General features: G+C 58.1%; 3 protein-coding genes across 17 annotated transcripts; 2 read left to right on the top strand and 1 right to left on the bottom strand.

The window, feature by feature from the left end:
- Positions 1 to 115: 115 nt before the first annotated feature.
- Akt1s1 (AKT1 substrate 1) lies at positions 116 to 6,220 on the top strand. Of its 14 annotated transcripts, none has more exons than XM_021633877.2 (7): positions 148 to 268; positions 752 to 879; positions 1,590 to 1,682; positions 3,514 to 3,902; positions 4,668 to 4,745; positions 4,827 to 4,990; positions 5,418 to 6,220. In XM_021633877.2, the coding sequence occupies exons 2-7, from the start codon at positions 827 to 829 to the stop codon at positions 5,559 to 5,561; spliced, it is 921 nt and encodes a 306-aa protein (XP_021489552.1). In that variant the 5' UTR covers positions 148 to 268; positions 752 to 826; the 3' UTR covers positions 5,562 to 6,220. The 14 variants fall into 14 exon arrangements, with proteins under 14 accessions (XP_021489560.1, XP_021489552.1, XP_021489553.1 ...); XM_021633878.2 differs by having other exon boundaries at positions 150 to 268; positions 760 to 879; XM_060379773.1 differs by lacking the exon at positions 148 to 268 and adding an exon at positions 983 to 1,466 and having other exon boundaries at positions 291 to 879.
- Positions 6,221 to 7,555: 1,335 nt separating this feature from the next.
- Pnkp (polynucleotide kinase 3'-phosphatase) lies at positions 7,556 to 12,282 on the top strand. The gene is made up of 16 exons (XM_021633895.2): positions 7,556 to 7,797; positions 8,497 to 8,543; positions 8,790 to 9,089; positions 9,762 to 9,841; positions 9,923 to 9,980; positions 10,118 to 10,225; positions 10,359 to 10,430; positions 10,788 to 10,836; positions 10,914 to 10,984; positions 11,077 to 11,169; positions 11,254 to 11,350; positions 11,436 to 11,497; positions 11,591 to 11,700; positions 11,776 to 11,863; positions 11,988 to 12,049; positions 12,128 to 12,282. Exons 1-16 carry the CDS (start codon positions 7,647 to 7,649, stop codon positions 12,249 to 12,251), a joined length of 1,572 nt encoding a protein of 523 aa, XP_021489570.1. The 5' UTR covers positions 7,556 to 7,646; the 3' UTR covers positions 12,252 to 12,282.
- A 403-nt stretch (positions 12,283 to 12,685) lies between these two features.
- Positions 12,686 to 19,205, bottom strand: Ptov1 (PTOV1 extended AT-hook containing adaptor protein). 2 transcript variants are annotated; one of them, XR_009590655.1, is made up of 13 exons: positions 18,837 to 19,205; positions 16,916 to 17,053; positions 16,736 to 16,818; positions 16,603 to 16,660; positions 16,361 to 16,468; positions 15,060 to 15,215; positions 14,470 to 14,559; positions 14,320 to 14,393; positions 14,176 to 14,233; positions 13,951 to 14,055; positions 13,150 to 13,347; positions 12,998 to 13,062; positions 12,686 to 12,814 (listed from the first exon to the last, which is right to left on the bottom strand). XR_009590655.1 is itself a non-coding variant. In XM_021633860.2 (12 exons), the coding sequence occupies exons 1-12, from the start codon at positions 19,005 to 19,007 to the stop codon at positions 13,051 to 13,053; spliced, it is 1,251 nt and encodes a 416-aa protein (XP_021489535.1). In that variant the 5' UTR covers positions 19,008 to 19,205; the 3' UTR covers positions 12,686 to 13,050. The 2 variants fall into 2 exon arrangements, 1 of the variants encoding a protein (XP_021489535.1); XM_021633860.2 differs by having other exon boundaries at positions 12,686 to 13,062.
- Between the last annotated feature and the right edge of the window lie 2,556 nt (positions 19,206 to 21,761).

Raw genomic sequence — 21,761 nt, 5'->3', positions numbered from 1 at the left:
GGGAGGCTGCGCAGGCGCAGCGCGCCACTCTCGCTACGAAGTAAACAAGTAGGAGGACCCACGTGCCCTACCCAAAACTCGTGATCGTTCGGGAACGCCTCCTCCGCCCTCTCCATGTTTTATATTGGCATCGAAGCCAATACTATGCCATTTTTCTCGAGGGCAAACTCTAGCGGCTCGGTGGAAGCCATGTTAATGAGGGGCACTACCCTCTCTTTGCGGGGCACGAAAGCGAGGTGTTGGGAAAGCGAAACGGAGAAAGGAAGAGGTGAGAGAAGCTGTGCAGTACTGGAGGCGCTGAGGGGTTGGGGTGAGACTCAGTGCCCCAAACTCCTGAGTCACCGTGGAAAGAGGGCTGCGCCACCATCTTGAAGCTGGGCAAACCGAAGCCAGAAATGCTGCCGGTCTGAACCTCTGCCAGCGTTGTGCTAAAGGGGCGAGCCGGGGGTGGGGAGAGGTAGGGTGGGCGGAAGGAAGCGTGCTTTATAGGCGTTGTCGGCGTATAAAGCCGCACTCCAGTCACGTCGGGACGGACCACTTTTTCTACCCGTCTGAGCTAGAAGTTGGTTGCGAACGAGGGACGCCGCGCTGCTCGCCTTCGTGCGAGCGTGGGCAGGGAGCCGCGTATGTTGCGGCAAATCGAAACGGTGTAGCTAACGTCTTTTACCAGATTTTCCATGCAGTGGGCACTCTGCTGTCGCCATTGCTCAGCGCTTGCCCATGTAGCTTCTGGTTGCTATTTTGATTTGAGGCATCCAGGAAAAGGGAGGCGGAGTGTACACAATGAAGGCGGGGCAGCCACACGGAAGTGACGCAAGAAGCCGCCATGCCTTTTGAGGGCGGTGACGGCGCCTGGCTGGCCATGCTGGCTACGGGCACGTGAGTGGAGGCGGCGTTGTGAGCTGGGGTTTGGGAAGGGTCGGCTCTTCCTAAGGTTGAGGGACTGTGGGAGGGCAAACCGCTATGGGTACGGTCTGCATAGGTCTGGGGCGGTAATCGTCCTGCCACCCTTGGCTGAGTGCTGAAATGGCTAACGCTCAGCCCCATGTATCTGACTCGTGACGAATCGTAGACGACCTCCTCTCCGAGGGTGCAGAGGTGCTGGAACGCTCACACTGCCGGTGAACCCTGTCCATACGGCTATGTGTGTGGGTCGCTGATGGGTGAGGGGGCGCCCCGGGCGGGACTTCCGGTCCAGATTCCCAGCGGGGGCGGGATTTCCTGTTTTCTTCCTAGAGAAGGGGCCTCGCTGGGCCGCGGGCGTGGTGCAGCCCCGCTCCCCGACCTTCGGTGGTAGGATCCTCCTGGGACACCCCGCTCCGTGTCCCGTGCTGCAGCCGTTTTCTTCCCTATCTCCCTCCACACCTGTCCTGGGAGGCCTGCACCTTCCCGCTGGACAGCTCCCCCTTGCTGGTTTGCCCCTATGAGTCTCACCTCATAGGAGGCCACAGGCCTAGGAGGTCTGAGTAAGTTGCCCTCCTTTGAGCCGCCTTCACAAGCCACTCGCCCGGTTTTCACACCGCTGCTGTGGCTACCCCGAGATCTAAGAGGAGCTAGGTCCTGCCATTTGCTCTCTTCTGTTCCCAAAGAAGTGAACCTAAGCTAACAGTCGTCCAGGCTGTGTCATCTTGGACCAGTCACCTAAGTTTCCAGCCTCCTTCATCAGCTAGGAACAGTGGAAGGTGTGTGGAGGAGACGGTGAGCGCCTTCTAAAGCTTTAGGTAGGACTTTGAGGCCCAGCAGACGAGAACTATCAAACCACTGCAGCTCTCATCTTGGTGTGTCGTGACAGGTGCCTACAGCTTTCTCCCTCTCGAAGGAAAGATGGGATGGGGAATCTAGTGTACTCAGATAGGCAGGGTGAAGCTCAGGGTTGTCAGAGGACTCCAGACACCAATTGCCCTTCTCACTGGCCAGTTCTGCCAGTGTAGCAGTCAAGGTCCTGTCTTCCTGGGTTTGGAGCCCAAGACGGTGGGGTGGCCACTGCAGCTTCATGTTGTAGGAAGCGAGAGGTTGTTTAGAAATCCTCTTCTGGTCCAACACTGCGCAGTTCCACTTTGCTGAGGCAGGTGGAGGCGACCAGTGTAAGGTCTGGGAGCAGTCTGGCTTTTTTTGGTTGTGACAGAGAAGCTTGCAAACTACATGCAGAACTCTCCTTTCTCTTCATTTTGGTCCTGGTGGGCTTGAATCCTTCCAGTGGTCAGTTGCTTGCTAGCTCCCGAGGAGAATCCTCAGCTGCCTAGAAGCCGTGGCTCACACACCTTGGTTAATGGGGAAGAGAGGCAGGCACAGAGAGCCCTGAGTGGCCCAAGGTCTCACTACAGGTTTGAGTCAGTCATGGTAGGGACCTGGATCCTTGCCATCCACGAGTTCCCAGTATGAGTGGGGAGGCAGGCAGCTCCACAGTCCCTGCACAGTGTGAGCCGAGGGAATAGGAAAGTTGATGTGATTCTGGGCACAGACCAGTTTGCATCATCCTTTGCCCACCTTCAGCCCAGAGTTCATGCCTCCCCCGAGAGAATGACCCTGGAAGCCCAGCAGAGGGGCTGGGTAGACCCACCCAGGGGAAGGGGTATGTCCCTCACCAGGTGGATGGAAGGCTGGCAGTGACCTGAGGGCCAGTGAGCTTGGGGTAGGGTCCCTCTGGTCCTGGAGACTGTGGAGGGCAGAGTCCCACTGCAGCGGGAAAAAGTGCCTGCTGGACCAAGTAAAGGGTGAGGACTAGCACTGGCAAGGGTGCTGTGGTTCTGAGTGTGGGGTCTCTGTATGCTAGGCTGACCTCAAAGCCATGATGGTCTTGCACAGCATCTGAGTACTGCAGTTTCAGGTGTGTACCACCATGCCTGGTTCACATGTGAATTAATGTCCTAACACCATGGGAAAGATGCACATGGAATTTGTGTAAGTCCTCAATGACAGGCTGGGCGTATGGCATATGATGCTTCACACCTCTAATGGAGGAAGGAGGGCTGATTTCTAGGGCTGTATGTCACCTTATCTTAAACACCTAGCCTGGCCTTGATACAGCTCAGTTGGTGCTTGCTGGCACTCAGGTCTTGGGTTCAGTCCCCTGAACCACATAAACCAGGTGCAGTAGTGTATACACACAGAACCCAGCACTCAGCAGTTGTATGCATTAAAATAAGGACTTCAAAGGCACCTTTATTCACATAGTGAGTTTCGGGCCAACCTGAGTACCTGAGATCCTGTCTCCAAAAATACAAACTAAAATAACCACAAACCATGAACTTGGATACAATTCCCATAGTCAAAACAGATGAAGACTCCAGGCTTTGGGGCAGTTACTGTGGGATACAGGATGGGGATAAGAAGAAACCTAGGACTGGAAAGGAAAGGATGGTGTCTGGTTCAGGTCACGAGGGAGGCAGGTTTGGCAAAGGGGTGTGAGGGATGGGAGCTCAGCTGGGACAGCTGCATGCCATGGAGGGGGTGTCACGTTGAATGGGTAGTGACAGGAGCAGCCTCAGTCCTTTATCCTGCTTTGGCCCACAGGGCTCGGATGGCGTCTGGGCGGCCGGAGGAGCTGTGGGAAGCTGTCGTGGGGGCCGCCGAGCGCTTCCGGGCCCGCACTGGCACTGAGCTGGTGTTACTGACTGCAGCACCGCCCCCGCCGCCCCGACCAGGGCCCTGTGCCTATGCTGCACATGGCCGCGGGGCCCTGGCAGAGGCTGCCCGCCGCTGCCTCCACGAAATCGCACAGGCGCACAGGGCTGCCACTGCCACCCGACCTCCTGGTCCCCCACCAGCACCACAGCCGCCTAGCCCCTCTCCTAGCCCTCCACCTCGGCCAGCCTTGGCCAGGGAGGATGATGAGGAAGATGAGGACGAGCCCACTGAGACAGAGACTTCTGGGGAGCGGCTGGGCTGTAGCGATAATGGAGGTGAGCTGGTAGGGTTGGCACTGGTGTGGGGTTGCTGGTTACTGGGCACTTGTGCATCCTTTGGATAGCATTCCTTCCAAGCCTCACACGAGGTCCAACAGCTGCACAGGAGCAGTAACACAATCCGTTGAACAAATACAGCACACCGTGGTTGGGCATTTCCTTGAGGGCTTCTGGTCTGCCAAGGAACTCGAGCATGCTGAGAGCTGTAGATGTCTCTGGAAAAAAAGGGGTTGGGACTGCCACCCTGGCCGTAGAAAGTGGAGAAGTTTCCCGGAGTGGAAGCTGAGGAAGCCAGGGCCAGAGATGGTTACAAGCACTCCTTATGAGGCATGTTTGGGCTCAAGACAGCATTTTCCATGTCCCATGAAATCCCTCTTTGGGCAACTGGATCTAGAGACAGCTGTTTGGGGAGCACAAGGGAGGTTTCCCAGAGAGGGTAATATTACCACAGGGTTTTGAGGGGTGAGTAGGAATAACACATTTGCTATGCAGCTCGCCACCTGGTCCTTTTTGAGAAAACCAGCATGCCACGAAGGGTGTGGGCTCTAGAGTCAGGTGGTGTGGCATCAGATCACCAAAACCTCAGCAAGTGGCATGATCTCAGGGTTTTTCATTTGTCCCCCTTCAGGAGCTATTTGGTCCCGAGCACCAAGGTGAATCTAGCTGTTAACCCTTGATAGTGGAAGGGGCCCTGAGTGACCAGGCAGGCAAAGGAGGAGTGTTGAGCATAGGGACCAATTGTAGGGCCTGTCCCATCCACAGGACTCTTCATGATGGATGAGGATGCCACCCTCCAGGACCTGCCCCCCTTTTGCGAGTCAGACCCGGAGAGCACAGATGGTGAGGATCCTGGGTTGGCCGAGCCCTAACAGGCCAGGCTGAGGGTAGGGGGACAGAAGCTGAAGCTTCCCTGTGTCGCAGACGGCAGCCTGAGTGAGGAGACCCCCGCTGGTCCCCCAGCCTGTCCTAAGCCCCCAGCCCTGCCTACCCAGCAGTACGCGAAGTCTCTGCCCGTGTCGGTGCCAGTGTGGGCTTTCAAGGAGAAGAGGACAGAAGCACGATCCTCGGATGAGGAGAATGGCCCGGTGAGGGGGGAACCAGACGGTGGGATGGCCCAGAGCAGTCTGCTGCAGGGTTAGAAAGGCCCCCATCTGGGGTCAGATAGGGAATCTGAGACTCGGGGTCAGATTATCTCCCAGGTGTTCTCAGGCTGGCCTGACCACCCTTTACTGGAAAACTGCCTGGAGGAGCGGGAAAACAAGGCATTGAATGGTCAGGCGACAAGGAGCCCACACACACCACTCCCGCGCCGCTTCTCTTATCCCATGGGGCCATTTCCCTATATTGACACCCCTTGGGATCTGGGCAGGGGCCTGCTGTCTTTGCCGAAGTGCGGCCGGGCGCACCCAGGCCTCTGCTCCTTGGCAGGGCCGGCAGTCTTGTACCGGAAGGTGCGGGAGGGAGGACTTCTGGGAGGGAGTGCCTGTGCACTGACCCTTTCTCCCTCCACAGCCCTCCTCGCCCGACCTAGACCGAATAGCGGCTAGCATGCGCGCTCTGGTGCTGCGGGAGGCCGAGGACACCCAGGTCTTTGGGGACCTGCCGCGCCCGCGGCTCAATACCAGCGACTTCCAGAAGCTGAAGCGGAAATACTGAGTGTGCAGGACGCCGAGAGGGCCGAGGCGAGCGAGAGGACACTGTCCGCTTCGGCCATTGGTCTTTGCTGCTCCTTCTGCCCGGCAACAGAACAATTCTTGACGGGATTGGCTCGCTCCGGCTGGGCGGGTCTAGTTGTAAAAGCTCAGTGGGTCGACTCCGTTTCTTGCCTAGCAACAGCAGCTTCGCCCGCCTTGAGTGGCGGCCCGAGGGCGGAGCCCAGCTGCGGGAGCCGTGCTGCTCCGCCAATGGCCGGAGAGCCACCGGCCGTCCTTCCTGAGATTCCTCCCCGCGATTGGCCCGGGGCTTTGAGTTTATTACACTACGGGGCTGGGGTTTTGGTCGTTTTTTTTTTTTTTTTTTTTTTTTTTGTCCCGAGTCCTGGCACTTGTACCCTGGGCCCCTTGGGGATGGTCCCGTCGTGCTCTGCGTCTGACGCCCTCCTAGGTCCCACCGCCAGACAGCCTGTTCTCAATGTCCTGTACCCAGGACGGCACCAGCTTCCTGTCCCCCGACCCCAACAGGTGCCTTAAAAGGCCCTCTCCCGCCCGAGGTGGGGGGCAGGGGCCTCACTCTCCGGCCCTGGCCTGGGGTGCGGGAGTGGGGTGGAGCGGGAGTCAGGAGGGCCGCTCTGAAATTAAAGGTTTTACCTCTCACCAGCCGACGTGTGGCGTGCGCTGTGGGTGTGGCGCTGAGGCCCGCGCGAACGCTCAAGTTCGGGCTTTCGGGGGCGAGTCTGAGAGCGCGTGCAGGCCGACCGGGGACTCTCCGCCTGCCACCCCGATGAGAAGGGGACGGGGTCGTCCTCTGTCTAGTCACGCGGGTTGCCTCCCCTGTCTTTGCTGAGATTTCCCATCTGCCCCACCACACCCAGCTCTAGCGCATTTGCCCCAGGAGGTGGGAGCGAGTTTTACACTTTATTGCAGAGAGCCCGGTATCATGGGAGCAAAGGAATGATGCGTGTTGGGCACACGAGCTTTGAATACTAAGGACAGCCCCATGACACATCTGCCCTTCCAGAAACTGGAAGGCGGATTTAAGAGACGGGAGTTAATGTCAGTCTGGACTACTTGAGACCCTTCCTCAAAGAACCAAAACCGGGCGTGTTGGCGCACACCTTTAATTCTAGCGCTTGGGAGGCAGAGGCGGGTGCATCTCTCGAGTTTGAGACCAGGCTGGCAATCTGCAGAGCAAGTTCCAGGACAGCCAAGGCTACACAGAGATAAGCTCATACTGGGAAACATAAAAATAGCCCCACCGATGACCAGGTGGGTTTGGTTTGGCTTTTTCTTTCTTTTTTTTTTTTTTTTTTTTTAAGACAAACCCTTACAAACAGCTATATACAATTCTGCCCTAATTGCCTGTGGCCTGGGAGGGGCTCTATCTGTGCCGTGTGGGACTAGGGAAAGGCTGCCCAGCGCGCCTTTTGCGCATGGCCCACGTCTATTCTCTGTAAGTCAATAAACTGGCTCCCTAGAGTGATCTCTGGTGGAATCGTATTTCGGTTTATCCTTCAGCCCTTAGGAGGATATATACACTGTTTAAGTCTTCCCCTGGAAAGCAAATTCCTCTATTATTTATTTTGCGTCGGGGCAGGGTCTTACTGAGCTATGTAGACCGGACTGACCTAGAATTCACACAGATCTGCCTACCTCTGCCTCCAGAATGCTGGGATTAAACTAGTGTGCCTCACACACACACACCTCACGAAGAAATTTTAACACGGCTACATTCTGAGACCCTAAGAAGTAAAACAAAACCAAGTAACCTAGAGATCAAGAGCCCCCGGATCCGCCCTACGGCTGTCCGCAGGAGCTCACGGAGACGCGTGCGGGTCGTAGGCGGAGCCGGCGCTGTTCCCACCGCTGTGGTGAGCTTTGGGATAAATTTGGGAGGGAGCCCAACCGTAAGCAATCTTCGCTACGTATCATCACCGCTGTGGTATCCTGGGAAACGTGGAACCAGCCCCTGGGCAAGGGGAGGGATTTCCGGAGCGACGCTCTCCGAAGGCAGGACTTCCGGTGGCGGAACCGTTGCAGTCTACCCGGCGAGCAGTGAGTCGGTTCCCTTTCCCAGCGTCCGGAGATGTCACAGCTTGGATCCCGGGGCCGCCTGTGGCTGCAGAGCCCCGCCGGAGGACTGCCCCCTATATTCCTGCCGTTGGATGGCCAAGCCCTGGTCCTCGGTCGGGGCCCCCTGACCCAGGTGACGGACCGGAAGTGCTCCCGAAAGCAAGGTGGGTACGGGAGTGGAACTGGCTGCGAGCGCTGCAAGGGAGCTTGTGCCTAAAGAGGTGCTAGAGGAGGCCTTAGGGGAGGGACAGAGCGGATCCTGGAGATTGTCACCGGGGAGGAGGATGCTTTCAGTCGATGGGCAGAATGCATCAGGCCTTGCTCAAGACCCAGTGTATCTCATGGAGCAAGCCGACCTTACAGAACTATCCTCAGCAAGCCCGCGTTTCTGGTAGTCCTAGGGATTCGCCTCTACAAGTGAAGGACCCGGTCCTTTTGAGGAATAAATTGCTTCAGGTCGAGGGTGACGCACACCTATCATCCAGACTCTTGGGTGGTAAATGCATGAGAATCAGTTCCAAGCCAGCCGCCAGTATGTAGTGAGTTCTAGGCTATCCTGGACTACTTGAGGCCTGCGTTGCGGGAGGGAAGAAAAGGAGAAATTGCCTCTTTCATCGAAGAGCAAGATATCGTCTGTAGCTGGCCACTTGGAGAAGCGAGTCCCTAGGACTACCAGAAAGCCGGGCTTGCTCAGGATAGGGTTTTTGTTGTTTTGTTTTGTTTTGTTTTTTTCAAAATCTGTAAGGTCGGATTGCGCCATAAGATACAATGGGTAGACCTACCTAGGTCTTGTGCAAGGTCTGATGCATTCTGCCCAGCGGATGTATGTGATGTAAACCCTGACTCCACCCCCTTACCCTCAGTGGAGCTGATTGCAGACCTTGAGACCCGGACAGTGGCAGTGAAACAGGTACCAGTGTCTCAGTGGCGTGTAGCAAGGACTTGGGAGAGGCCCGGGTGGATCACAAGCCTTCAGCTTTCCCCTTTCCACCTGCCAGACTGGAAGCCTGTAACCTTTCAGAGTTCTGATTGGTGGCAGGAAGGAAATAGGTGGGAACTGAGGGTCTGGTGAGCTGGTGGGAGCTGGGGCATTGGACTTGGGGAGGGGGCATTCTCTGAGGGGTAGAGCCAACTCTACATCCTCCTTTCTCTGCAGCTGGGTGTTAACCCATCAACTGTTGGGGGCCAGGAGTTGAAGCCAGGATTGTCCGGCTCTTTAAGCTTGGGAGACATCCTTTATCTGGTTAACGGCCTGTACCCCCTGACCCTGTGTTGGGAAGACACTGGCACACCAAGAACCCAGCCAGATGCTCCTCCGAGCACTGCTCCTGTGCATCCACAGGAGGGGGAGGATGCTGAGCCTCAGAAAAAGCGGGTGCGGAAATCATCCCCTGGCTGGGAGAGCTTAAAGAAGTTACTGGTGTTCACCGCATCTGAGGTGAAGCCCCGGGGTAAGGTGAGGCCACCACCAGCTCCAGTTGTTTAATTAAAAGTTTGCTGTGTAGCCCTGGACTAGTCTTACCCATCTCTGGGCCTGCTGAGACCCCAGTGGTGGCTGCCACCGCTGAGGTGCAGGGTACAGAGCAGGCCTGCAGTCGGTGTCCACCAGACCTCTCCTGCGTGTTTACGAACCACTCTGAAAAGGTGTGGTCTAGTCCCTGTGGGCACTCAGCCAACACTGAGGTTTGTTTTAAAAAAGTATCCATTTATATGGCCTTCATGATTGTGTGTGTACCACACGCATGCACGTGGCTGCAAAGGCCAGAGAGCACTGGGTGCCCTGGAGCTGCAGTTACAGGCCGCCTGATGTGTGTGCGCCTGACCGTGGAGTCATCTCTCCAGCTCTTCCTGCAAAGGCCTTTGCTCTTTCTGGGCTGTTAATCCTCCAAGGATATGCTCAGGAGAAGAGGGCAGGTGGGACACTGGTTCCCGATCAAGACTGGAAGTGGGGAGCAGAGAACACAGGATTAGTAAGCTCCTATGCTGAGTCTTCCCCTACCTGGACTGTGCACACTCTGTGACTTGGGACCCCTGTTCCTAAGGGTGACCCATTATCAAAAGGCTGGTGTCAGCCTGTCAGGAAGGTCAGAGGTGACGGTAATGCTGTCCCTGTTTTTGGTGATACCAGGTGGCTGCCTTTGACCTAGATGGAACCCTCATCACCACCCGCTCTGGAAAGGTCTTCCCCACTAGCCCTAGCGACTGGAGGTGAGGTGGGACATGGGAAGAGGCTGGAGATCCCAGAGTCCTTTAGGCTACAAGTCACCCGCTGCTTCCCACCAACCTTAGGATCCTGTACCCAGAGATCCCAAAGAAACTCCAGGAGCTGCATGCTGAGGGCTACAAGGTGTGTGTGTGTGTGCACAGCTGTGTGCTGGACTCCAAGAGCCGCAGGGGGTGGGAGCCTGCGCTGCGTGAGCGTGTTCGTGTGGAGTTCAGGTTGGGCTGTGGTAAGGGGCTCCAGTGTGTACTTGTCTATCCCAGCTGGTAATCTTCACCAACCAAATGGGCATTGGGCGAGGGAAGCTGTCTGCAGAGGTGTTCAAGGCCAAGGTGGAGGCTGTGCTGGAGAAGCTGGGAGTCCCATTTCAGGTACAGCCCGAAGGGCCACTTAGAACATGCCAGGGTGGAGGGTGGAGGCCTTGGCTGGGGACGTGTTGACAGGAACTGTCCTCGGAGACCCCAAGGGAGCACTAAGGACCCTGTGGCCTGGCCACCTCCATAGGTGCTGGTGGCAACGCATGCAGGTCTAAACCGAAAGCCAGTGAGTGGCATGTGGGACCATCTGCAGGAGCAGGTGAGTGCCTTCCTGCTGGGATGCTGACCTTCCCAGCCTAGAGGTGCTGGAGTGGTGGTGGGGGGTTGGGGAACCAGGTATGGCCTCTGAGAGGTAAACAAATGCTCAGGGCTGAGGGGGAGCCCGGTGGTATCGGGGACCTGGGAAACAGGTGGAGAAGGAAGAGCCCCATGGGTACAGATCCAGGAAAACAGACCTTAAGGCCACAAGTGGGAAGAGTAGGGGCTGCTGAGGGATGTGCGCCCTCTGGAGGCCACTGGGGGAACAGGCGGGACACTCCCAGCAAAGCCTTTAGATGTGGTGCGGCCAGCCCCTCTGCTGTCCCATAGAGGGTCTTCTGACTGCCTCTCTTTGCAGGCCAACGAGGACGTGCCCATCTCCATCGAGGACAGTGTCTTCGTGGGAGGTAAGAGGCCCAGGCTTCTGGGGTTGTCAGAAACCCTCTGAGGCTCAGCGGTGGACAGTGTCGCCTTCCTCTTGTAGATGCAGCAGGGCGCCCGGCCAGCTGGGCCCCAGGGAGGAAGAAGAAAGACTTCTCCTGTGCAGACCGCCTAGTAAGCCCGGTGTCCGTCTCCCCGCTCTGCCCACCCGTCCGTGTCCTCCCTGCCGCACCCCTGAACTCTTCTGACCTCTGCTTTCCCCCCAGTTTGCCCTTAACGTTGGCCTGCCCTTTGCCACTCCTGAAGAGTTCTTTCTTAAGTGGCCAGCAGCCCACTTTGAGCTTCCAGCTTTCGACCCGGTGAGGCCCAGAGGGAAAAGGCCCCAAGGGAAGCGGCTGTTGTCTGGCTCCCTGGGCTCACACCCCCTTTTTGTCCCCTGCCAGAGGACCATCTCCAGTGCTGGGCCCCTGTACCTCCCAGAGTCCAGCTTCCTCCTGAGCCCCAACCCAGAGGTGGTGGTCGCAGTAGGATTCCCTGGGGGTGAGACGCCACAGCCCGACCTCTGACTTGCCCCTAACACTCACTGGAGTCCTAGGCACTAGCTGATGCGACCCTGCCCCCACAGCCGGCAAGTCCACTTTCATCCAGGAGCACCTGGTGTCTGCTGGGTACGTCCATGTGAACAGGGTGAGTGGACGGCGCCACCCTCCATGTGGCGCTGCTCTAGGGATGGGGTGGGGGTTCCCCAGACCGGCCCGTGACCGGTCCTGGGTCCCACAGGACACACTGGGCTCGTGGCAACGCTGTGTGAGCTCTTGCCAGGCTGCACTGAGACAGAGGAAGCAAGTCGTGATTGATAACACCAACCCAGATGTCCCAAGTCGGGCGAGGTACTGTAACCCGTGCTGGGGCTGGGAGCACCGAGCGCGCTAGGTGTGTTAGTGACGGCAGGCTTGCCTCCACAGGTACATCCAATGCGCCAAAGACGCAGGTGTCCCCTGTCGCTGCTTCAACTTCTGTGCCACGCTGGAGCAGGCTCGCCACAACAACAGGGTGAGCCCCGCCCTCCAGGCCCCGCCCCGCCCCTCACCTAAGCCCCACACACCGCCTTCTGACTCGTGTGCCTCTTTTTTTTTTTTTTTTTTTTTTTTTTTTTTGTGTGTGCCTCTTTTTGCAGTTCCGAGAAATGACCGACCCGTCGCATGCGCCAGTGTCAGACATGGTCATGTTCAGCTACAGGTCCAGAGGTTCTGGGGGGCTGGAGGTTGCAGGAGGTGGGGTACAGAGCCTCACACACCCACACCCCCCGTCTCACAGGAAGCAGTTTGAGCCGCCCACGCTGGACGAGGGCTTCCTGGAGATCCTTCAGGTTCCGTTCCGGCTGCGGGCGCATCAGGACCCTGCGCTGCAGCGATTGTACTGCCAGTTTTTGGAGGGCTGAGCCCGCAATAAAGGCTGCTGCTTTGCTCATAGGCATTTTGCTGGAGTTGTGGGAGGCAACGCAGGTGCCACAATGCTTGGTGCGTGGGTTTACAAGTGGGCTCTTGTGCACCCAGCACACCTGGTGGCTTGAGCAGCCATGGCCATTTGGCGGTGGGGGAAACCAGGATCTGACTGGCCAGTCAATGGAGCTGAGACTGGAGTCTCAGGATGCTCTGTTTGCCCAGGAACAGGAAATTATAATGTGTCATCAATGAAAGGCTTCATATGGACTAATTGGCCTGATGAGCCTTCCTTTCCACCTACTCCTGGAATAGCACACATCCCCCAGACTGCCAGAGTCCACAGCCCTGAACTTGGGGTGGCCCCACCCAGGTGATCTCTGGAGCTACAACCATATTGCGCCAAACACAGAACCAGCAGGGAGGGATGGCATGTGGGTTAAAAGGCTTTATTAGGGAAACATACAGGGGCTAGGACCATCCAGGGGAGAACTCGGGACGCTGTCCTCCAGCTGGCTGGGCAGGCACAGTCCCCAGAAGCCCCTGCTCAGAAGCATCTGACCTGGGAGGCAGGAGGGGTGGCTTCTACTAGTGAAACTGCACCCTACCCTCAGGCCCTGAAGCCGCGGCCCTGGCATCCATTCCTTGGCAGGGATACTTGTACCAGGAGGCAGTGCTTCATGCAGCGGGTCTCCCTAAGGCCAGGGCCACCCAGCTGCTTCCCGCAAATACAAGTACTGCTCACCAGTCTCCATTGGGGCCTCGTCTGGGACTGTGGCCCGCCCAGCCTGGGGTCCACTAGCCACCCATCTGCAGAGGAAGAAGCCAGGGCAAGTTCAGAAATGGGCACCCAGGGGCAGGGGCCCAATGCCGTGTGCATGGCAGAGCCAGCCTCACCCCTCTCTGCTGCTGCTCCTGCTCCAGACTTCGCTGCAGGACCTGCTGCTGGTTGGCAATGACGCGACGGATGCCGTTGACAAAGTTGCTCTGGTCATGTGGGATGAGGCCGATGAAGATCTTCTTCTCCGAGGAGTACAGGAGCATGAGCACGCGCACCTCGCAGGAGGCCTTGTAGGAGAAGTGCACGCAGCCCGCCTAACAGCAGACCCGAATCAGGACACTCAGTTACGCACACTCGGCCTCCCTAACGGCAGGTCCAGAGGTCCAAGGCATTCGGACAAAGGACTCCGAAGCTGCCGGGCTACGGCCCCGGCCTCGGCAAGCCCCGTTCCTTCACACTGAGGACAAGGCCCCTGAGACTCTAGACCTGGCTGCGTAACAGCATCGACAACCAAGGGCTCCCCAAGGTTCCGGGGCACCCTCCCTAGTTCCAGCCCAGGGAATCGCCTGCTCACAGAGGAAAATGAAGCCACAGAGCTGGTGGATCTGGATCTTGGGTGCTCCGGGCCTCCCACATTTTCTGGAAATGCTGGGCCCAGCTCAACAGCACGTAGTGGTTGGTAGTGTGGCACTGAGCTGGGGTAGGGACTGTCATGAGGCAGGGCCCTCTCTAGCTAAGGGGGCTGTCTGACAGTGTCTCCACGTGTTGCTGACAAACGTGGCGCCTCAGTTCTCCAGGGAAGCCTTGGTCAGGGCACGAGGGCTGGGGGGTGGGGGGGACCGAACATGCAGGAGGCCCCAGCGCAGCTAGCACAGTAGCTGCTATGCCTGCCTCCGAGACTTCTGCCCTCCACTCACAAAGCCATTGTCCATGATCCGACACAGGCTCTTGAGAGTCTCCATGTCCTTGGTGAAGTGAAACTGCACCAGGCGCGAGTTCCGGAACAGCGGCACCAGAGTGGTCTGGGGAGGGACGAGGCCCGCTGAGCCCTGGCTCCCGCACTCTGGACCAGCCCGGCCCGGGGCCGCTCCCCACCCCCCGGCCGCTCCCCGCCCCCGGGCCGCCGTCCCCTGCACCCTCACCAGCAACTGCTGCGGGATGAGCTGCATGAAGAGCCTCCGAGGCCACTGATCTGTTCTCCTGCCACACGACAGCAGCCATCAGTCAGGAAGGCCCTCCCCCGGGGACTGCAAAGCAGACGTGCCCACCCGCCCGCCCCCACTCACAGAATCTCCCCTTGGTTCACGTAGACATGGGATGGCAGCCACCGCTTGGACCGGCTGTTGGGCTCAGGCCTGGGCTTTGGGGCAGAGCGAGAGGGCACTTCAGGGGCGGGCAGTGCAGGGCCAGCAGCCCACACAGCCCCCGCAGCTCACCTCCTGCCACTCCATGACGCCGCTCCAAGCCAGGAACTTGTTGTTGACGATCTGGACAGGTCCAGAGTGCACGCCGCCAGGGCCCACGGCCTGCGGGACAGGACACCACCATACCACCGGCAGCTCCAGCTCAGAATCTCCCACGAGCTGCCTCAGCCCTGACTTCAAGCCCAGCAGGCCGAAGACTGGTCCTGCCTTCACTGCCAACATTCTGTGCTCCGAAGTAGCCCCAGACCAGTCTCCGGCCCTGGTGGCACAGAGGCCCACAGCCACCAAAGCCTGAGGATGCCATCAACACCAGGCAGTTGCTTGCCGGGACACACGTTTTCCCTGCAGAGATGTTGGCCTCTTGCCAAACCTGCCCCCCCCACCTCTGCTCTACAGGGCTCTACGCCCAGGACCCCACCCTCCGGTCGTCCCGTCCCCTCATGGCCCAGGAAGCTACTTTCCCCATCAAGCCCTGTCCGGTGTGCCGCTGCCTCTTCACGGCTCCTCTGGCGGCCCTCAGCCTGCTGTCACACCACACCCTACAGCGGTCAGAGGCAGTCCACCCACAGCGGGAGGAGGCACAGGCTGCACTCGGGGCACACCTGTTTGCGGGTGGTGATGACCTGCCGTATGGCATTGACGAAGCCGCTCTGGTCGTAGGGGATGAGGCCCATGAAGATCTTCTTCTTAGACGAGTACAGGAGCATGAGCACGCGCACCTCGCAAGGAGAAATGTGAGGGAAGAGCATGCAGCCGGCCTGTGGGGACAGGGCTGCGGGTCAGGGGCCTGACCCTCCAGGCTGACCAGCTCCGAGTGGAGAGCCCAGGCTCACCAAAACACAGCCCAATCAAGGCTTTCCCGAGAGCAGGTGAACCACTCTTTGCCACCTCCTCAAATCCTGATGACTTACAGGGCTGGGGCATGGGGAAGCCCAGAGCCCCGTATAGCTGTGTCTCTCCCCAGCGCTGCTGCTGGCTCAAGGGCAGGGGGCTGGGAAAGGCTCGGTAATGAGAACTGGCTGCCCTTGTTTGGGCTAAGGTTTGGTTCCCAGCACCCACATGGCAATTCACAACCTTCCATTCTTTCCCATGGGATCGGATGACCTCTTCTAGTCTCTGCAGCACCAGGCACACACATGACACACACATAACATTAAAAAAAAAAAAATCAGATTTTTTAAAGAGCAGGCGGTAGCCAGGCTGCTATGTCACCTAAGGCAAGCCACTTCCCATCTTAGGATTCCAGTTTCCCCATCTGTAAGACACCGCAACAGCACAGTGACGCCACGTAGCTACGACCACATAACACTAACGGAGGTGCCAGTCCTTCTTCACTGGGAGGACAGCTACCTGTAGGCTAGCCCATCCTGTGCCAGGGCGTAAGGCACATCTACCTCACCGGCCAGCCATTCTCCAAACCCTGAGCTCTGGGATGCTACCCCAGTGAAGCTGCTGCTGGCACAAGGCTGCAGCCACACCGTGTCCCGGGCACACCGGGGCCCAGAAAAGGGACAAATCCTTGCAGGTGGTCAAGTGGGAGGGTGTACCAGCCTCGGGCGGAGCTGGGGAGGAGTCTGGGATCCAGTCCCCTGCACGCATGGGCCAGTGAGTTCCTCCCACCCTCTCTTACCACCTGCCACAGCCCAGTGGCCCCAGACTGGGTCCACAGCAGTGGAGGCTGGCCTCTGCACCCTCCTGCCCCTCCCCACCCCCACCAAGCCCCCGCCAAACACACATGCCCTGAGAAGCAGAGGGCTCCACTTCAGAGGCAGAACCCACAGGCTCATGTGCCGGTCACTTCACAGTCCCATCAAAGTCCTGGGATGACCTCTTAAGGGGCACAGGAAGACTCCCATGACAGGGCAGAGCTGGGTCCCACCCCACTGGCCCCCAGCCCACTCACGAAGCCGTTGCCCATGATTCGGCAGAGGCCCTTGAGGGAGTCACAGTCTCTGTTGGTGAAGTGGAACTGGGCCAGCTGAGAGTTTCGGAACAGGGGGCCCAGTGTGGTCTGTGGACGACAGGGGGAAGCACTGATCACGGTGAGGCAAGTGCAGGGAGATGCTGGCGAGATTTTGCTGGGAGGGGGGAGCTTGGGTTGTGTGGGTGGGGCCGGGATTTGGGGGACACAACCCCGAGTCTCACCAGCAGCTGCTGTGGGATGAGCTGCATGATCAGCTTCTGGGGCCACTGGTCCGTCTCCCTGCGGTAGGGGGAGCATCAGAAGCCATTCCCTGCATCCTAGGCCGCCCCGGGCTCTGCCCACTCCCACACTCACAGGTTCTCGCCCTGGTTCACGTAGGCCTGGCAGGGCAGGGTGCGCTTCAGCTTTGCTGTGGAATCCGAGAAGGGTCTACGCTTCTGCGGGTGGGAGCGGGTGGTCAGGGCTCAGCAGAGCGCCCAGGCTACCCATCCCCTCCACTGGCTCAGGGGTCTGGGTGGACCTGGCCAGGCTCACCTCCTGCCACTCCAGCACACCACTCCAGGCCAGCAGTTTGTTGCTGAGCCGGTGCTCATTCACAGCAAGTCCCCCAAGAGCAAGCCCAGGTGAAGAGGGCCCAATAGGCCCCAGGGCCCCAAAGACTCGAGCCCCTTCCTGCAGCAGAAGGGAGAATTCTTTGGTCATTCAAGGTTAGGGCATTCCACACACCCTAGAGAGGACGCCCTCAGGTCTAGACTCAGTCCCTTGGTACACACTCAGGTCCCAATCCCTTCCCCAGCGGCCAAGACTCTCAAGCTGGCCGTCTACCACAACCCTTACGGCAATCTGTCACAACTGTGAGTAGCAGCCCCAGTGCTCGGAGCAAACCTAAGGCTACTACCGCCACCCTCCCTGGGGACCCCAAGGAGGCAGCGACCAGAAACCATGCTCCAAGAGCATCCTGGAGAAAAATGGGGAGATTTGAGGAAGCCTAGAGGCTATCCTGCACCGAAACATTTGGCCTGAACAATGTTGCCAAGCGAAACTGTGGATCCGCCCTCCTCTCAGCCCTAACGTGCAAGCTAAACTCTTTTTTTTTTTTTTTTTCAGCCAAAACATTTCCAGAGAAAAGACCCAGATCCTAGACCAGCCTTTCAACAGTCAGAACCCTTTGCGCTTCCAGGCTGGAGACCGTTCTGATAATCACCAGCGCACCCCTTGCTCATTTCTAAACTCACGAGGCCTTACTTTATGCCCTGCGTGATGAACCATAAAGTGTACTCTGGGTGTCTTAAGTTGTAGACCAGTCTAGGTCTTCATCTAACGCCGCAGCAGGGCCTCCCGATGAACAGAGCCCTGCAGCACCGAGCCCTCGGGATTACAGCAAACGGGCACCCGGGCTACCAGGCCTGCACGTGTGTCCAGAAGAAACTACAAGTGGCCACAAGAGTCAGCGCGTGAACCACAACACAGCCGGGCATAAATGAAAATCAGGCAAACACACTTCGGGACCCAAACAAAAATGGGATACGGGGGACCACTGAGATGCTTGTGACACGTCTGTACGCGCACAACAGCCGGGGGACACACTAGGAACAGGGAGCCCGCCGAACGAGGCTCCGAGTTGAGTTAGCCTCTGTGCATGCCCGATTTGCTGAGAACCGAATAGCAGCTCGGAGTCGCGTCTGCATCTGAGGACCCAAGGAGCAGCTTCAAACAATGAGGGAAAGCTTCGGGCCCAGGCTACAGTGAGGGGCGTGTCTGCGCTCCTCAGGTGATCCAAGTGGCGGGGCCACCTCCGCTCCGCCAGGGGCAACGTCGGCCACAGGGTACTGAAGCGGCCGGAGCCAAGCATGCGCAGGTGTGCCCACGAGTCAACCATCACAATAGCCAGTTCTGTTGCCCCAAGAAAACCTCAATGTTTCTAGAAAGTGCGCGCGGGTTTACAGTGTGGACAAAGTGGTGACAACCCTACGAACTAACCCGGCTGGATGTTCGCCGTAGGACTTGAGGTCTGGGCTCACTGCGGGGCGGGCATGAAAACAGAGCGACCGTCCACAGTCGCCATCCGGCCCCGGGGGACAACGCCCCCGCAAGCAACAGCTGGGCGCGCGTGTATGCACCGGGCTCGGCGCCGGCCGCGCATTTCCAGACCCGGAGGCCGAGCACCAACTTTGCAATTGGAAAAACAAGCGTGCACCCCAGGCGCCCCCCGCGCGCGTGCAGCCGCCGCGCGGTCAGCAGTAATTCGAGCCCGCCCCGCCTCCGTACCCCGCCCCCCGCCCGGCCCGCCGCGCAACAAAGGAGAGAACCCGGCGCGGAGTGAGCGCGGAGCCGGGACCCGGGCGCGCCCTCCCGCGGGAGGCCCGTGGGCGCCGCGGACAAAGGCTCCGGCCCGGGGAGGGGCGGCGGGGCGGGGCGTGCGTGGAAGGCTCTGGAAGCGGCCCGGGGGACTCACCATGGGAGGGGCCGAGCGGGCCCGGATCCGCGGCGGCTGCGGGCCCCGGGGGACGGCGGGCCAGGAACGCGAGCGCACGGCGCGCACGACCAGAGGCCGCGGCGGCCGGCCGCGACCTCCGAGGGGGCCCCCGGCGCCGGAACGGTGCGGGGCGCGGCGCGGGCGGACCATGGCGGGCGGGAGGCCGCGGGCCTCACGGAGGGCTGCGGGGCCGCCGGCCGACGGGCACGGGCGCGCGGCTTCGGGGAGGCGCGGAGCGGGACCGCGGCGGGGGACGCGCCGCTGAGGGGTCGCCGCGGCCGAACCACTGCAGCGAACGGGGAAGCCCGGCGCCAACCAACGCGAAGCTAGGGGCGGGGAGGGGGGCCGGCGCCTACCAACGTGGAGGAAAAGGGGAGCCGGGAACCGACCAACGCGGGAGGAGAGGCGGTGCCGGCGAATCCAACGGGCTATGCAGAGGGGGAACCGGCGCTGTCAACCCTGACGGAGGACCGGGAGGGGGTGTGGCTGGACGCTACCAAGAAGGTCAGGGAGGGAGGATTGCAGACTTGGAAATGAGAGGGAAATCTGTGCCTCAGAGTTCGGGTTTTCAGGCTTATGGCACAACACCAAGTCCTCATTACTGGAGGGACAGGAACCTGCCGATAGGCTGGGGGACAGATGAAGGAGCCAGGCGTTCTTGCGCCTTGGAGGCGGTGAGGTGGCAAAGTACAGAAGAATACAACTCCCAACAGGCCTCGCGCGGCCTGGGAGGGACCTAGGGGCCAGGCCTAGCTGCACGCCCATTTGCCCAGGGTCCACCCACTGCCCCTTGCGCCTTCCAGCAGTTGTCTCTTCCAGATCACTTGACCTGAAAGGACTGTGCAGTGGTAGCTGTTGCTTCGGCTTGTTTTTCACCTGTGACATTATCCAGCCCTAGAGTACCTGAGCCCAAATTGATAAGTGTTTGGCGTTGTATCTACTCAAATGTTAGCTTATGTAGCCCAGGCTGACCTCGAACTCCTAAGCTCCTTCTTCACTTTGATTCTACGGTGTTCTGCCTGGCTACTTGATACACTGCTTTGACCAAATTGTATCCGGTCCTCACAGCACTTACCACAAGCTACGTCGGTCAACTGGAACAAATGCCCCGGGGCTGTGAGCTGGCTTTCTTTAACCCCATGTTTTATAACTGATTAAAGGATAACCTGGAAGGGGAACAGCAAGATCAAGGCTTGCTGGTAAAGGTCCTTGCCTGCCATCGGGCCTGTCAGCCTGCTTCAATCTTCCTAACCCGCATGTGGGAGGAACAAGCCGAGCCCCACACGTGTCCCGTGACACATGCGCTCATCGATAATTCTGAGTCTGCCTGGACTACAAAATGAACAACTAACTGAGCATGATGGCCTTGCCTCAAAAAACAGGAGAAAAGACTCGGGAGTAGCAGAAACAGCATTAATCAAAAAAAAAAAAAAAATCAGGAGTTGAAGGTCATCCTCAGCAACCTAGTGAGACTGAAGGCAGTCACAAAAATAACTCATCTAGGCAGTGCCCAAGACTGGTTGGTGGAGGGCAGGATGGCTGCAATGGAGTTGGTCAGTGTCAACAGCTGATTTTGGAGCTGAGCCCAAAGGCTTTGCAGGGAGCCTGGGATAAAGGTGAAGCCTTCACTGAGGCAGGAAGTCAGACTGAAGAACAGGTGGGACAGAACTGTCAAGGGGAAGCAATTTGTTTTGTTTTTCGAGACAGGGTTTCTCTGTGTAATCCTGGCTATCCTAATAACTTGCTCTGTACACCAGGCTGGCCTCAAGATCACAGAGGTCCACCTGCATCTGGCTCCCAGGTGCTGGGATCAAAGGCCCGCACCACCACTGCACAGCCCACTACCCACTTTTTTAAGCCTTTCAAGTTTGTGGCCTTCCAGGGCCACACATTTGAGAGTCTGAAAAAAGGGAAGCAGTGGAGAAATGGCTGGGCGGTTCCCGCCTGCTGCTCTTCAGTACCCAGGTTTGATTCCCAGCGTCTATGTGGCAGCTCACATATGCCTGTAATACCAGTTCCCGATCTACAGGCAAGGACATACAGACATACATGCAGGCCAAACAACCACAAACAAGAAAAAAAAGAGAAACATTTAAAAGAGATTACAGAAAGAAAAACGAACATGTGGAGTCTTTGTGGACAACAGTAAATGAGACCACACAGAACATGTGTTATGAGTTGTGGACACAAACTAGGTCACTCTGTCCCTGTAGCAACAGCCATGGACAAGATGCAAAGACAGGCATGGCCGGCTTCCCGCTGGAATATAGCCTGGATTAAGGCCAGATGGCCAATGGGTGTTTAAAGACCCCACCAGAAGTTAAGCACTAACAGGAAGCCAAGTCCCATCACTAACCTGTGTCTGAGCACCCCTCACCAGCAGCAGGGAGAAAAGCCTGCCCCTCTACTCCAGCCCTCATAATTCCTAACTAGCCTCTCTACTCTAATCAAGATCTTAAAACAAGAAGTAGGAAGCCTCGGTGCTCATGGATCTTATTCCTTTGTCTGAGACAAGATCTCATCCTTCTGTAATTACAAGACTGCGTCACCATGCCCAGCATGAATCTCTGACTTCTCATTTAACAGTTCAGGGGCACTTCAGGGGCTGGCAACATGGCCAGTTGGTAAAGTTGCTAGCTGCCAAGCCTGGGGACCTGAGTTTGGTCCCTGGGAACCCTCTGACCTCCACATGTACATCTTGACACATGCAGTAAGCGAAATAAACAGTAAGCAAAAGACTCTCCAGTCTCCGGTTAACCAACTTCTACCTTTTAGCTGACAGTCACACAAGTCAACTGGCACTTTTGGCCACTCCTGTCTGGTCCAGAGCCCCTGTGGGTCATATGTCCTAACTGAGGAAATAAACCTGCTAAGCAGATAGGGGCCACCATCTCTACAGTCTAC

The sequence above is a fragment of the Meriones unguiculatus genome, chromosome 1, assembly GCF_030254825.1.
Source record: "Meriones unguiculatus strain TT.TT164.6M chromosome 1, Bangor_MerUng_6.1, whole genome shotgun sequence".
Lineage (NCBI taxonomy): Eukaryota > Metazoa > Chordata > Mammalia > Rodentia > Muridae > Meriones > Meriones unguiculatus.
Note: the sequence above shows the minus strand (reverse complement) of the source record. Positions and strands in the feature narration are given on the sequence as shown.